This window comes from Hordeum vulgare, chromosome 7H (assembly GCF_904849725.1).
Source record: "Hordeum vulgare subsp. vulgare chromosome 7H, MorexV3_pseudomolecules_assembly, whole genome shotgun sequence".
In the NCBI taxonomy this organism is placed as follows: domain Eukaryota; kingdom Viridiplantae; phylum Streptophyta; class Magnoliopsida; order Poales; family Poaceae; genus Hordeum; species Hordeum vulgare.
This window is the reverse complement of record NC_058524.1, coordinates 565313589-565330471: the sequence shown is the minus strand read 5'-3', so window position 1 is coordinate 565330471 and position 16883 is coordinate 565313589. Positions and strand designations below refer to the sequence as shown.

Here is a 16883-nt window from a genome sequence, read left to right as displayed (position 1 = left end):
ACATACATCCATTCACATGAATTCATCTAATTTCCATATAATCCATACATATGCATTTATCTAATGCATATACGAATCTATCTGTACCCATTCATAGATACATACGGGTTAATCTAATTGCAATACACATTGAAAAATGACAAAATCCAACATATCCATACAGTTTATCATCCTAACAAATTGAAAAAAATATCTACTCCAACTTGATCATATAATATACTTCCAAATTGAAGAAATTACCACTGCAATTATTAATACACATACATCCATTCACATGAATTCATCTAATTTCCATATAATCCATACATATGCATTTATCTAATGCATATACGAATCTATCTGTACCCATTCATAGATACATACGGGTTAATCTAATTGCAATACACATTGAAAAATGACAAAATCCAACATATCCATACAGTTTATCATCCTAACAAATTGAAAAAAATATCTACTCCAACTTGATCATATAATCTACTTCCAAATTGAAGAAATTACCACTGCAATTATTAATACACATACATCCATTCACATGAATTCATCTAATTTCCATATAATCCATACATATGCATTTATCTAATGCATATACGAATCTATCTGTACCCATTCATAGATACATACGGGTTAATCTAATTGCAATACACATTGAAAAATGACAAAATCCAACATATCCATACAGTTTATCATCCTAACAAATTGAAAAAAATATCTACTCCAACTTGATCATATAATCTACTTCCAAATTGAAGAAATTACCACTGCAATTATTAATACACATACATCCATTCACATGAATTCATCTAATTTCCATATAATCCATACATATGCATTTATCTAATGCATATACGAATCTATCTGTACCCATTCATAGATACATACGGGTTAATCTAATTGCAATACACATTGAAAAATGACAAAATCCAACATATCCATACAGTTTATCATCCTAACAAATTGAAAAAAATATCTACTCCAACTTGATCATATAATCTACTTCCAAATTGAAGAAATTACCACTGCAATTATTAATACACATACATCCATTCACATGAATTCATCTAATTTCCATATAATCCATACATATGCATTTATCTAATGCATATACGAATCTATCTGTACCCATTCATAGATACATACGGGTTAATCTAATTGCAATACACATTGAAAAATGACAAAATCCAACATATCCATACAGTTTATCATCCTAACAAATTGAAAAAAAATATCTACTCCAACTTGATCATATAATCTACTTCCAAATTGAAGAAATTACCACTGCAATTATTAATACACATACATCCATTCACATGAATTCATCTAATTTCCATATAATCCATACATATGCATTTATCTAATGCATATACGAATCTATCTGTACCCATTCATAGATACATACGGGTTAATCTAATTGCAATACACATTGAAAAATGACAAAATCCAACATATCCATACAGTTTATCATCCTAACAAATTGAAAAAAATATCTACTCCAACTTGATCATATAATCTACTTCCAAATTGAAGAAATTACCACTGCAATTATTAATACACATACATCCATTCACATGAATTCATCTAATTTCCATATAATCCATACATATGCATTTATCTAATGCATATACGAATCTATCTGTACCCATTCATAGATACATACGGGTTAATCTAATTGCAATACACATTGAAAAATGACAAAATCCAACATATCCATACAGTTTATCATCCTAACAAATTGAAAAAAATATCTACTCCAACTTGATCATATAATCTACTTCCAAATTGAAGAAATTACCACTGCAATTATTAATACACATACATCCATTCACATGAATTCATCTAATTTCCATATAATCCATACATATGCATTTATCTAATGCATATACGAATCTATCTGTACCCATTCATAGATACATACGGGTTAATCTAATTGCAATACACATTGAAAAATGACAAAATCCAACATATCCATACAGTTTATCATCCTAACAAATTGAAAAAAATATCTACTCCAACTTGATCATATAATCTACTTCCAAATTGAAGAAATTACCACTGCAATTATTAATACACATACATCCATTCACATGAATTCATCTAATTTCCATATAATCCATACATATGCATTTATCTAATGCATATACGAATCTATCTGTACCCATTCATAGATACATACGGGTTAATCTAATTGCAATACACATTGAAAAATGACAAAATCCAACATATCCATACAGTTTATCATCCTAACAAATTGAAAAAAATATCTACTCCAACTTGATCATATAATCTACTTCCAAATTGAAGAAATTACCACTGCAATTATTAATACACATACATCCATTCACATGAATTCATCTAATTTCCATATAATCCATACATATGCATTTATCTAATGCATATACGAATCTATCTGTACCCATTCATAGATACATACGGGTTAATCTAATTGCAATACACATTGAAAAATGACAAAATCCAACATATCCATACAGTTTATCATCCTAACAAATTGAAAAAAATATCTACTCCAACTTGATCATATAATCTACTTCCAAATTGAAGAAATTACCACTGCAATTATTAATACACATACATCCATTCACATGAATTCATCTAATTTCCATATAATCCATACATATGCATTTATCTAATGCATATACGAATCTATCTGTACCCATTCATAGATACATACGGGTTAATCTAATTGCAATACACATTGAAAAATGACAAAATCCAACATATCCATACAGTTTATCATCCTAACAAATTGAAAAAAAATATCTACTCCAACTTGATCATATAATCTACTTCCAAATTGAAGAAATTACCACTGCAATTATTAATACACATACATCCATTCACATGAATTCATCTAATTTCCATATAATCCATACATATGCATTTATCTAATGCATATACGAATCTATCTGTACCCATTCATAGATACATACGCGTTAATCTAATTGCAATACACATTGAAAAATGACAAAATCCAACATATCCATACAGTTTATCATCCTAACAAATTGAAAAAAATATCTACTCCAACTTGATCATATAATCTACTTCCAAATTGAAGAAATTACCACTGCAATTATTAATACACATACATCCATTCACATGAATTCATCTAATTTCCATATAATCCATACATATGCATTTATCTAATGCATATACGAATTTATCTGTACCCATTCATAGATACATACGGGTTAATCTAATTGCAATACACATTGAAAAATGACAAAATCCAACATATCCATACAGTTTATCATCCTAACAAATTGAAAAAAATATCTACTCCAACTTGATCATATAATCTACTTCCAAATTGAAGAAATTACCACTGCAATTATTAATACACATACATCCATTCACATGAATTCATCTAATTTCCATATAATCCATACATATGCATTTATCTAATGCATATACGAATCTATCTGTACCCATTCATAGATACATACGGGTTAATCTAATTGCAATACACATTGAAAAATGACAAAATCCAACATATCCATACAGTTTATCATCCTAACAAATTGAAAAAAATATCTACTCCAACTTGATCATATAATCTACTTCCAAATTGAAGAAATTACCACTGCAATTATTAATACACATACATCCATTCACATGAATTCATCTAATTTCCATATAATCCATACATATGCATTTATCTAATGCATATACGAATCTATCTGTACCCATTCATAGATACATACGGGTTAATCTAATTGCAATACACATTGAAAAATGACAAAATCCAACATATCCATACAGTTTATCATCCTAACAAATTGAAAAAAATATCTACTCCAACTTGATCATATAATCTACTTCCAAATTGAAGAAATTACCACTGCAATTATTAATACACATACATCCATTCACATGAATTCATCTAATTTCCATATAATCCATACATATGCATTTATCTAATGCATATACGAATCTATCTGTACCCATTCATAGATACATACGGGTTAATCTAATTGCAATACACATTGAAAAATGACAAAATCCAACATATCCATACAGTTTATCATCCTAACAAATTGAAAAAAATATCTACTCCAACTTGATCATATAATCTACTTCCAAATTGAAGAAATTACCACTGCAATTATTAATACACATACATCCATTCACATGAATTCATCTAATTTCCATATAATCCATACATATGCATTTATCTAATGCATATACGAATCTATCTGTACCCATTCATAGATACATACGCGTTAATCTAATTGCAATACACATTGAAAAATGACAAAATCCAACATATCCATACAATTTGTTCACCCGACAAACTAAAATAATTAACAAATCCAACATGTCAATAACATCTACTCATATATACATCCAACATCATGCACACACCTCCATTACTACCTCTACTTCATCTCCAATCCAAACATCACAAATTTTCATACAATTTAATGAACTATGGCTCACCTAGTGCCAACTAGTAAATAAAAAGGATTTGACAGAAAATTAATTGGAGGGATGGAATAAGCTTACCTTACTCTTTGATTTAGCCCCCAAGATTCACCAAAACCGTGGAGAAACGAAGGAGATCCAAGGGGTTGATTAGGGAGGAGGAGAGAGCCCCCTCCCCCCCTCCCGGCGTGGCCTTTACCTCTTTACTATCCTACCGTGATTGTTGATGGCGGTAGGGTAACAGGCGGTAGGGTAACACAATTTATCACCGAGGCCGTTGGCGGTAGGGTACTTATCCAAGTTAGCATGCGAGACGACATCGTCTATGTTGACTAGAAACCTGCCGTCGAGGAGGGATTTGGGATGAGGCTTGTTACCTGATTTAACATGACGGACACATTCAAACCTGTCTATATCCATCAAGATATCAAATGAATTTGAGGAGTGTAGGACAACTCAAGTGTAAAAAGCCGGTTTTAGGAGGAAGTTTGGTCGCATTTTCGAAAGCGGATGCTTGGGACCACATGTCTTTTAATGTTCATTGTATCCAGGGACTAGCATTTTCTTGACGCAAGAACAAAGAGGAACTAGCATTTTGAGATTTCGAAAATTTAAACTACTACGACAGTACGACTAGAACGAGAAGGGTTTGTCTTGTTGTGGTAGCGGAAGGAGCACGCTACCCCTGGTCGGTTCTGGCAGGTGGGCCCACCCTGCAGCCTCCTCCAACCTTTCTCTCCTCCCCAAGAAGACTCCACAGAGAGAGAGAGAGAGAGAGGCGGAGCGCGGCGGCCATGGCGCGGGAGCTGAGCAAGAAGAACCTGGAGTTGGTCCTGATGCAGGCCATGATGGCTGCCAAGAACGTGCGCACGCAGCGCGACCGCCTCCTCGAGCTCCACCGCCGCCTGCACCGCCACCAGCACCAGGCAGACACCGACGCCGACGCCGAGGCCGAGCTCGGGCAGATCGCCTCGGACGTATTCAAGGTCTACTACCTCGGCCTGGATCCCGGCGCCAGGATGCTCTGGGTCTGCCTCGACACCGCCGTCAAGAACCGCGCCGTCTCCGCCGTCAACATGGCCTTCGCCCTCCTGCCCGACGAGCGGCTCTACGACGCGCTCCTCGCGCAGAAGCTCCCTGCCCGCCCCACCACCCAGCCCCAGGCCATCGCCCGCGTCGAGTCCGCCGTCCTCGCCGTCAAGATGCTCGAGGAGCACCACCTCCCGCGCTGCGTCGAGTGCCTCGTCGGCGGCCACGCCCCCGTCCCCGGCAAGCCCCGCGACCTGGCCAAGGCCGATCTCTCCGACGACCCGGACGCCACCGCCACCAAGCCCCGTCACGTAGCCAGCGGCCAAGACGTGGACAAGGCGCTCGACTACCTGTGCCGCGCAAACCGGATCACGACCCTCGCCATCAAGCACATCGACCTCGCCGTCGCCGTGCTCTCCCGCTTCCTCGACCCCAAGGAGCTCGCCCGCCTCGCCGACTTGACCGACCGTGCCGCCTACCTCGGAGTTGAGGTTCAGAGTCCAAGCCTTTCTCTGACGTTCCTTCTTCTTATCCTAACCCAGCATCAATCTGACTCTCCGATTATACATCTTGTTCATCTCACTGCAGATTAGCCAGCCCACTACTTCTTCACCTGACCCATCATCTTCACCGGCGACATGGGACTGAAGGGCGGTTCAAGCCATGCTCCTCCTATCACTCATTTTTTACTTGCTTCATCTATCATGCATCTTTCAGATGTTTGGACAGATTACTTTGTTGCTATGCTAGCACTATGATCTGTGTTTAACTAATTCATCTATATTAGCTTCATCTGTTATGGCTTATGGGTAAATAAATGTTGTAGTGTAATGTTGAACTGCATCTTATCTGTGGGGCGATCGAATCGAATTGCAGGAACTATAGTTATTAATTAACTTCATCTGTCGTACCAGTTCATTGCCGTAGCTGCATCTTGTTCATGGATGATCGAATCGAATTACATGACAAAATTGTGTTTTCGGACTTGTTTTAATCATGTTTTGTGATGCCACTTTCTTGTGCCGGTCTTAATTAGACTCCTAGCTAGGATTAGGATAGCAAGATCTCTTAATGGCCGGCGTGCATCCCCCGTTTGTGGATCGTGTTTTCATCTGCATGGTTTTTGTGATGATTAGGCACCAACATCTTTGTAATCTTTCTCTACATGCTGGTTATCTTGGCACAATTTGTTTTATTTCCCTGTTAATTCTGCTTCTGCCTTGTGTTGAACCCCCGGCCTATTCTGCCTTGTGCTATTATGTGTGGTGTCCAGTACTGTCCTGATTTCCCTACTTATTGTTGTGAATCACTCTATCAGTGGCTTTGTTCATGTAACCTTTTGATATCACTTCAGTTCGGCTAGTTTAATCTTCTTCTAATATCTGTGTTTCATTTCGGGAGAACCATGGCTATCTTTATTAGCTTCGTTAGGGGTAATGTTGATATGCATCTTATCTGTGGGACAACCGAATCGAGTTGCAGTTTGAGCGCATGTGAAAATTAGGATTTTAGACATGCTACAACTATGTGTTTAATCATTTTCTGGAAGTGTTCATTCGTTAATCTTGTTTTTCATGGCGTGAGAGTTATATATCTGGTATGGTTGTGAATTGTCATAATATGATGGTTCTTTGGGAGAGGATGCATCAGGCACATTATGTTGTCCCTTTTCCAGCATGTATAGTAATCTTCTCCTCATATTGTTTTGTATGTAATCTTCTCCTCATGTACACTTACTCTGAGTACACGCGCACGAAATTCACACTTATCTTAGCTGCATCTTATTCATGGGCGATCCAATCAAGCTGAACAAGAGTACAAGACAAAAGAACTGCAGGAGCTATCTTAGTTAATTAGCTTCATCTGTCATATACTAGTTCAATGTCGTAGCTGCATATTGTTCGTGGATGATTGAATCGAATTGCATGAGAAAATTGTGATTTCGGACGTGTTTTAATCATATTTTGTGATGCCACTTTCTTGTTCCGGTTTTAGACTACTAGCTAGCTAGGATAGCAAGATCCCTCAATGGCGTGCATCCCCCGTTTGTGGATCGTGTTTTCTTCTGCATGCATGGTGTTTGTGATGATTAGGCACCAACATCTTTGTAACATGCTGGTTATCTGGGACTGGTTAATTCAGACCTTCTGCCTTGTGTTATTTTAGGATGAGGTGAATTCTGCCTTGTTTATTTATGTGTGGTGTCCTAATGTCCGTACTTATTATTTTGAACAGTCGTTTTGTTCACCTATGCTCTATAGTTCATGCAACCTTTTGATATCAGTTCAGTTCGGCCAGTTTATACTGAGTCAGGTTGCAAGTGGGACGGGATGCGGCCGTCCCGCGCCCCGCAATCCTGAACGCGAGGCGCCACATGGGATGGGTGGTTTCCTGTACGCGGGATACGCGGGTAGCCGCGACGCCGCAAGCCAGACGCAACTCGCAAGCAGGATTTTATAGAGCTGTTCCAGCAAGAACAACGTTCAGGAGTAAAGCTACGATCACTGGAGTAATATGGAAAGGACACATGCATGTCCACATGATGCGGGCGGGCACATGCGGGTTTTGTGGGACAACCGCAAAAATCACAGGTAAGTTATGCGGTTAGTTGCCGGCGCCCACTTTTATTGTATTTAGCGGGGCGGCTTTGCGGCTACGCGGGACAGTCTGCGCCGCTTACACCCCTAATACTGAGGCAAATATCTGTGTTTAAATTCGGGAGAACCATGGCTATCTTAATTAGCTTTCTTATATAGGTGTAATGTTGATATGCATCTTATTTTTGGGACAACCCAATTGAGCTACAGCTTCAAGGCATGTGAAAATTGGGGTTTCAGGGCTGTGTTCAATCATTTTTCTGGATGGCATTTTCCTTGATAATCGGATAGTAATCTGGATTAATGTTGTGTGCATCCGCGTTCGCTAATATTTTATTTTTAAATGTTCATTCGTTAATATTGTTCTGCACGGCGTAAATGTTCATCCGCATTTTCTATATATCTGGTATGGTTGTGAACGTGATAATCTCGGTCCTACATATGCTGGTTGTTTGTGAGAATGCATCAGGCACATTATGCTGTCCCTTTTCCAGCATGTCTTGTAATCTTCTCCTCGTATTGTTTTTACATGTAATTCTTCTCCTCATGTACACCTATGGTCTGTGCACGTGCGTAAGAAATTTACACTTATATTAGCTGCATCCTATTGCTGGACGATCGAATCAAATTGAACTTGACAAAACTTGGATTTCGAACGTGCTACTATGTGTTTTAATCATGTTTTGTGATGCCATTTTTTGTCCGATCATAGGATAGCAATCGATACTAGTGAAGTGCATCCCCAGTTTGCGAATCGTGATTTTTCAGCATGCTCCTCCTATCAGTCGTTTACTTCATGCAACCTTATGATTTCAGTTTAGTTGGTTCAGTCAAATTACTCTGCTGCTATACTACTGCTACTTTTTAAATTAATTTATGGATAGCCGCTGGCACTTTATCTTGGCTTCATCAATTAGGGGTAATCAATGTAGTAGTGTAGTGTTGAACTGCATCTTATCTGTGGGATGATCAGTCGATATGGTACTATTGTGGTGTCGCAGCTGCATCTTATTCGTGGACAATAGAATCGGATCGCATGACAAAATTGGGATTTTGGACGTGCTGCTACTATGTGTTTTAATAGTCATGTTCTGTGATGCCATTTTTCTTTTCGGATCCTAGCTTGCATCCCCGGTATGTGAATCATGTTCATCCAGCATGTTTGGTAAACACGTGCCTCATGTTATCATGTGCGGTGCCCTCATGTCTCTACTGATTCTTTTGAAAATAATGTGGGAGGAAAAACATTTTACTTCTATGATCCGGAATATACTTCCTCGGTCATAAAATAAGCGTCTCAACTTTATACTGACTTTAGTACAAAGTTGTACTAAAGTTGAGATGCTTATTTTGGGACGGAGGGGGTACATACTCATAGTCTTGTAAGATTGATGTGAGGAGCGAAAAATAGTTGCATTCATTTTCACATCATCTATAGAAACAAGATGATATCTGGAGATATCCAACAACGGCTGAGTGTGAGAAATAGCTAGGTTAAGCGTATGCCTAGCAGGGACGCATCCGTGTTGATATATAGGTGGGCAACGCCAGCACCAGGAGATATACAAGGTGGTTAGACTTAGGATTGATCTCCAAGTAAGGATCTTATCTCTAAGCCTAACAGATTACATAAGTTAAAGGAGAGAATACGGTTTATATACAATACCCGTATCTTAACCATATACAATGTTTAACACTCCCCCTCAATCACAACTATCTAAGTTGAGGTTGCGTCGAAATCCTTCCAACTGCCGAAGAGTGAGTGGTTTAGTGAAGCCATCAGCAACTTGATTGCCCGTAGGTATAAACCGAATATTCAACAGCTTGTCTGCCACACGTTCTCGAACAAAATGATAGTCAATCTCAATGTGCTTCATCCTGGCATGAAAGATTGGATTAGCAGACAAGTACGTAGCACCAAGGTTATCACACCAGAGAGATGTTGCTTTGGGATGTCTTATCCCTAACTCAGTCAACATGTTGTGAACTCAAATGACCTCAGGAGTAGCATTGGCTAAAGCTTTGTATTCTGCTTCTGTGCTTGATCTGTACACAGTGGGCTGTTTGCGAGCACTCCATGATACTAAATTGCCTCCTAAAAATACTGCAAAGCCTCCAGTGGATCTTCTGTCATCTGGACATCCTGCCCAATCTGCATCTGAGAAAGCACTTACAAGCATAGAATCTGACCTGCTAATCTTGAGTCCATGACTCCTTGATCCTTGTAGATATCTAAGTATCCTTTTCACTGTTGTCCAATGTGTACTGGTAGGAGCATGCAAAAACTGACATACCTTATTCACTGAGTAAGAAATATCTGGCCTGGTCAAGGTTAAATATTGTAATGCTCCTACAATGCTTCTATATCTAGTGGAGTCTTCTGCTCCAAGTATCTCCCCATCATGAAGAGATAATTTCTCAGATGTAGATAGAGGTGTAGAGGAGGGTTTGCATCCTTTCATACCTATTCTCTGAAGTATCTCTTGCACATACTTTCCTTGTGACAGCATAATCCCTGTGGGTACCTTTTTGACTTCTATGCCAAGAAAGAAATGAAGATCACCTAGATCCTTGAGAGCAAAGTCCTTGCTTAAGTCCTTAAGGAGGGCCTCAACTGCTTGAGTGGACGAGCTAGTGACCACTATATCATAAACATAAATGAGCATAAAAATAGTTATCCCATGCTTGTGATAAAAGAAGAGTGATGTATCCCCCTTGGATGGAACAAACCCTAGAGATTGTAACTTAAAAGATAAGCGAGAGTACCAAGCTCTAGGGGCTTGTTTCAGGCCATATAGTGCTTTATCCAGCTTGCATACATAGCGAGGTGAATGAGAGCTCTCATACCCGGGAGGTTGTCGCATGAATACTTCCTCTTCCAGAACGCCGTGTAAGAACACATTCTTTACATCTAGCTGTCGCATGCACCAGTTGCGAGATACTGCAACTGAGAGGATCAATCTGATAGTGGCAGCCTTAACAACAGGGCTAAAGGTGTCCTCATAATCCAAGCCATATCGTTGTTTAAACCCTTTGGCAACAAGACGTGCCTTATACCTGTCAATAGTACCATCAGATTTTCTTTTAACTTTATAGACCCACTTACAGTCAATAACGTTTCTCCCTGTGGTAGGAGGAACAAGGCGCCATGTCTTATTGTTGATAAGAGCTGAATATTCTTCATCCATGGCTAATTTCCACCGAGGATCACCTAGAGCTTCAACAAGATTTTGTGGTTCACCTGTAGAGCAAAACGAGCCCCAACATATACAACCGTCAGTAAAAACTTTCGGCTTAATAATGCCACCTTGAGCACGGGTATGGGCTCGGACAGGTGGAGGAGCAGCAGGGCGAAGAAGGTGTTGTTGGAGACGATTTTCGGGTGCAGACTCTGGAGTGGATGAAGCAGAGGCAGAGGGATCGTGATCCGAGGCAGATCCGATAGGGGAACCTGCGACAGAAGCAGCAGCGTCCGAGGGCGGCGCGTCTGCATGCGAGGCGGTCGTTGGAGAGCCGGACGCGCCTGGCGAGGAAACCGCCCCGTCGGGTGGGGCCGCAGGGAACAGCCGATTCCGACCGCGGCCACCAGAAGGCGAAGCAGGGGTGGCGCGCGCGTCGCGCGGCTCGAGGCCCGACACAGGGGTGGCCCGCGCGTCCCGCGTCTCGAGACCCGACACGGGATCTGGCCGCGCACGATGCGAACGGCCGGGTGGCACGGGGGAACACGCCAGTGGGCCTGCGGGAGATTCGCCGTGGGTGTCAGCGCCAGGGGGTGCTGCGGCTGACACAGCGTCCGATCCCGAGGCAGCCAGAGGATCCGGTCCTGACGCCGAGGCGGGATCTTCTGAGGAGCCATCGGAGTCCATAAAATGACGTTGAGTTGCACCAGAATCTGCATTATTTTCCTGCACACTATTATCAGAAGGGTCATCAAAGGTATTATTAGTAGACATGGTCATGTGATCATCAGTAGTATCAACTCCCCGAGGCAGAAATTGTGAGGATGGTAGAAGGTGGGTGGGAAGAAGAATGAGTTCTTTGCGGAGTTAGGCACCGGCATTAGGATGGAGAGTCGCAAAGGGAAAGACTTGTTCATCGAACACAACATCTCGTGAAATATAGACCCGACCAGAGGCAATATCAAGACATTTATATCCTTTGTGCATAGTGTTGTATCCTAGGAATACACACTGTTTGGAGCTAAACTCAAGCTTGTGTTTGTTGAAGGGGCGCAGGTTGGGCCAGACATCACACCCAAAAATACGTAGAAAGGTGTAGTTGGGTTTGGTGTGGAAGAGACGCTCAAGAGGAGTTTGGTTGTTGATGACCCTGCTGGGAACATGGTTAATAAGGTAGACTGCAGTGAGGAACGCCTCATCCCAGAATTTAAGTGGCATAAATGCATGTGCAAGAAGGGATAGGCCAACTTCGACAATGTGTCGATGTTTCCTTTCAGCGGACCCATTTTGCTGGTGAGCATGGGGACATGAGACATGGTGAGTAATCCCAATGCGCTCAAAGAACACATTAAGTTTTTTGTACTCTCCTCCCCAGTCTGTTTGCATGGACAAGATTTTGCGATCAAACAAACGTTCAACATGTTGCTGAAAGAGGTGGAATTTAGCAAACACATCAGATTTATGCTGAAGCAAATAGATCCAACTAAACTTGCTGAAATCATCAATGAAGCTAACATAGTATTTTTGCTTGCCTACAGAAAGGGGTCCAGGCCCCCACACATCAGAAAAAATAAGCTCTAAAGGAGCTTTTGACTCACTAGTGGAACGAGAATAAGGAAGTTGATGGCTCTTGGCCATTTGACATGAATCACAAACGAGCAAGTGATCCTTTTTATTGGACATTAGAAGACAAAAATCACGAAGAATTTTCTGGACCACCGGTAGTGCTGGATGAGCTAGGCGCTTGTGCCATCTTGAGGTAGATGGTTTTACCATACCAAGGACTTGACGTTGGGGAGCCTCATGGTGACCAGAAACTGGGAACAGCCGACCCTTACTCTTGCTTTGAAGAATGGTTCTCCGAGTGTCCCGATCCTTAAAAAAAAATTCAGGGTAAACCTCAAGGAAAGCATGATTATCTTGAATAAGTTGCCAGGCAGAGAGTAAACTTTTATCAGCTTGGGGTGCATGAAGGATATTATTTAGATGCAAGGAGCCATGGGGAGTAGATAAAACAGAATGACCAACATGAGCAATGTCCATACCTTGACCACTTGCAGTGTGGATTTGTTCTGTGCCAGTGTATCGATCACGAACACCTAGCTTTTCTAGTTCACCAGTGACATGATCAGTGGCACCAGTGTCAAGGTACCAGTTGGTATCCACACCGTAGGAGTGGGCAGTGTTGACTGATCTGTTTCCACCTCCACCACCAGCATGGTTGCGTACATTGTTGTTGTAGTTGCGATCGTAGTGCTTCTTGCAGCGCCACGCACCATGCCCACTCTCCTTGCATATTTGACAGTTCTCGCGGTTGGTGTTGTTGCGGTCACCACGGTCACCACCGCGGTCACCACGTCCACCACCGGAGCCACCACCAGTGTTGTTGTCGGAGAAGCGAGCACCCGTGGGATTGTTGGTGTGGCCACGGGAGTTGTTGCCACCGCCATTGCCGTTCCCAGAACGGCCGTAGGAGCCCCGGCCACCACCTTTGGCAGCCAGGTTTGCAGCATGGACAGAGGCCTGGGCGTTGATCCGACCTTCGGCCGCGAGAAGAAGGGAGTATAACTCCCCAAGGTTGATCGGCTGATCAGTAACCGTGCGCGTGGAGATTGCAGAGACGAACCTGTTGTACTCGGATTCATGCATCAGTCCCTGGAGGATGTGTGAGACGACATCATCCTCGTCGAGAGGTTTGCCGGCGGCAGCAAGCTCGTCGGCGAGGCCCTTCATCTTGGTGAAGTAGGCCGCGGCGGAGAGGTCTCCTTTCCTGGTGCTAGCGATCTGCGAGCGAAGCTGGATCACCCGAGCTCTGGATTGCGACGCGAAGCTCTGGAGGATCTCCTTCCATGCTTCGGCAGCGGTTTCGCAGTTGCTAACTTGCATGAGGACGTCGCGGGAGAGGGATGCCAGCAGGAAGGTGAGAACCTGCTGGTTAAGCGTATGCCTAGCAGGGACGCATCCGTGTTGATATATAGGTGGGCAACGCCAACACCAGGAGATATACAAGGTGGTTAGACTTAGGATTGATCTCCAAGTAAGGATCTTATCTCTAAGCCTAACAGATTACATAAGTTAAAGGAGAGAATACGGTTTATATACAATACCCGTATCTTAATCATATACAATGTTTAACACTGAGCATTTCTGTTCCTTGTAGAATGTGGCACTGCACTAAGCTACACACACTAGTACAGTTTGGTGATTCCCTTGTTTTGTTTATGAAGACCAAGGGCACTTACCAAAAATGGACACTTGTTTCACTTCCCTGTCCAAGAATTTCAAAACAAAAACATTTTGTATTTTCAAAATCATCTTTTGTCACCAAAGAAATTGTCTTGAAAAATTGGGAACTTATTTTCTACTGTAGACAAGATACTCAATAGATGGAATCCCTTGCATTGTTGATCCAAGCTGGGTTCTTGTTATCCATCAATTTACTTCATCCATGATGATCTCTAGCTGGTAGCAGACTTATGTTTTCAGTTCAGTATTCAGTTCGATCAGACTAATCTGTTGTTCTGCTACCATCTGAATTCTTTTGAAAGCAAACATTGATGTGGGTTTCACATGCGTGTGAAATTTTGCAATGGAATGACATTCATAGCAGTCTTGGCAAAAATTCAAAATTGGTGCCCCAAAATGCTTACATAAACAAAAAAAATGGAGAATAGATTTTTTTTGGGGAGCATGTGAGCTTGTGCTCGCAAACCCCGTGTCTCGTAATCGACTGGCGAGATGCGAGCGCCTAGAGAAGGAACACAAAATTTTACTCCTCCAAACGGAAAAAATAGGGAGTTAACCGTTTTTAAAAAAGATATGGGATTCATTTCCAGATCATCTGTCTATAGTAACAAGAGGATAAACATTTACAATGGCTTAGCATTTTATTTGATTTGGTGGCACGGGAAGGAACAAAAGAAGGAAATGATACATGATTCTTCTTCTCTTTTGCAATCTTGGCACCGCCACAACTTGTGTGAGGATTTTCATCTTCCTCGTCATCGGCTTCAACTGATATCATAATTTGTGCCCTCTTTGTAGTGGTTCCAAAGATCGTGTGAATTCATTTATCATTGCAAACTACTTCCTTGTAGACCCGGTGTAACATGAATGGTTTGCCACTGTTGTTGTTGTTGTTGTTGTTGTTGCTGCTGCGTTAGCTTGTATAGGTCTTGGATGAGAGGCCATTCTCCATTATTGGCACCCTACTCAGGGGTGCAATGTTGACTTAAGCCTTGAGTGCGGTGGAAATGGACGGTCACAATTTTACAATAGTAATCTTCAGTCATACTCCAAAACTCCTCATTCGTTTGATCTGTACCAACCGAGGCATCAAGCGAGTCATTCATCCATGCAAGGCACAAAGTAATGTCTTGGGGAGCGTAGTTCATTGACCTTGTTATTCTTGATGCTTGATTGTGTCTCCACGAGATTATTTACGTCATCCACTTTGGGATTATCCTCCTCGCACTTTTGATCTTCATCAATCCCCTCACCATCACCGGGCATGGAGAACTCTGCATTATCCAGGCTGAGTGCGCGTGATTAATCCAAGTGATACATGAAACTTGAAATATTATATTCCTTCACACTACAAAGTATCATCAACAAACATGTCACAAGATCGTCTCTACATCACTTGGTGGTCGCGGACCTTGCCGGTTGTGCATCCACCGGTCAACAATTCTGTTCCCTTTGTAATTGGGGCCTCCGGCGGTTGGGCAGCAACATTGTACACAATGTAGTAAGGAAGAGGAGGAGCCACGGGAATAATTTGGGTGGGTAGAAAGTTTTGTTGGCTACAGGTAACAAGAAAGATCAATGTAGTGTGCTCGTAGTTCTTGATTTGGAGACGAAGGAGATGCACATGCAAAGGGAGGGCTCTTCGTTGTTGGAGATCGACCTACCATATCGCCTACGAGACATGAAAGTTCTCTCCTAACTTGCTACCAGGCCCAATAAGCAGGTTATAGTACAAATAAATTTTACCATTTCAACCAGATATATTCTTTTTATTACTCCTAAGTCATGTAGTTGCTTTTACTTTCTTCGTTCATAAATATAAGTCTTTTTAGAGGTTTTACTTAAGAACTATACGGACGTATATAGACACAATTTAGAATGTAAATTCACTCATTTTGCTTCGTATATAGTTCCTAGTGAAATCTTTGAAAAAGACTTATATTTATGCCCTGTTTGAAACCATAATAGATTATAATAATCTGAATTATGAAGATAGATTATATAATCTGGTTTATAAAAATAATCTAGGTGGGCATGTTTGTACGTCAGATTATATAAACTGTAATCCAGGTTTTATATTGTACAATGACATGTGTGTCCTCTGTGTTTTAGCTGCAAATGTAATAATCTAAGTGGGCATGTTTGGAGGACGGTGGCGGTGGCAGTAGGTAATTATCTCTCAAGTTTCTAAGGATAATGGGTCATTAGTAATTCATAATCTGATTTTAGCTGGGATAGAGTAGATTATGAATTTTTAATAATCTGATCATCTAGTTTTTATAAACTGCAATATAATCTGTCATGTTTGGAGACACAACAGATTATAAAAACAGGATTATATAATCTGAGTGGTTCCACACAGGGCCTTAGGAACGAAGGGGAATCCTTTCAA

At 41.1% G+C, this 16883-nt stretch overlaps 1 protein-coding gene across 1 annotated transcript; it reads left to right on the top strand.

Moving 5' to 3' along the window:
• Positions 1 to 5171: 5171 nt before the first annotated feature.
• On the top strand, positions 5172 to 6365 carry LOC123411156. The gene is made up of 2 exons (XM_045104090.1): positions 5172 to 5960; positions 6058 to 6365. Exons 1-2 carry the CDS (start codon positions 5235 to 5237, stop codon positions 6115 to 6117), a joined length of 786 nt encoding a protein of 261 aa, XP_044960025.1. The 5' UTR covers positions 5172 to 5234; the 3' UTR covers positions 6118 to 6365.
• Positions 6366 to 16883: the final 10518 nt, after the last annotated feature.

What these genes read in the sequence shown, in the direction of transcription:
- LOC123411156 (XM_045104090.1), top strand. Translation starts at nt 5,235, where the DNA reads ATGGCGCGGGAGCTGAGCAAGAAGAACCTGGAGTTGGTCCTGATGCAG. An exon ending in CCGCCTACCTCGGAGTTGAG is followed by an intron (nt 5,961 to 6,057) that starts GTTCAGAGTCCA and finishes ATCTCACTGCAG; the next exon opens with ATTAGCCAGCCCACTACTTC.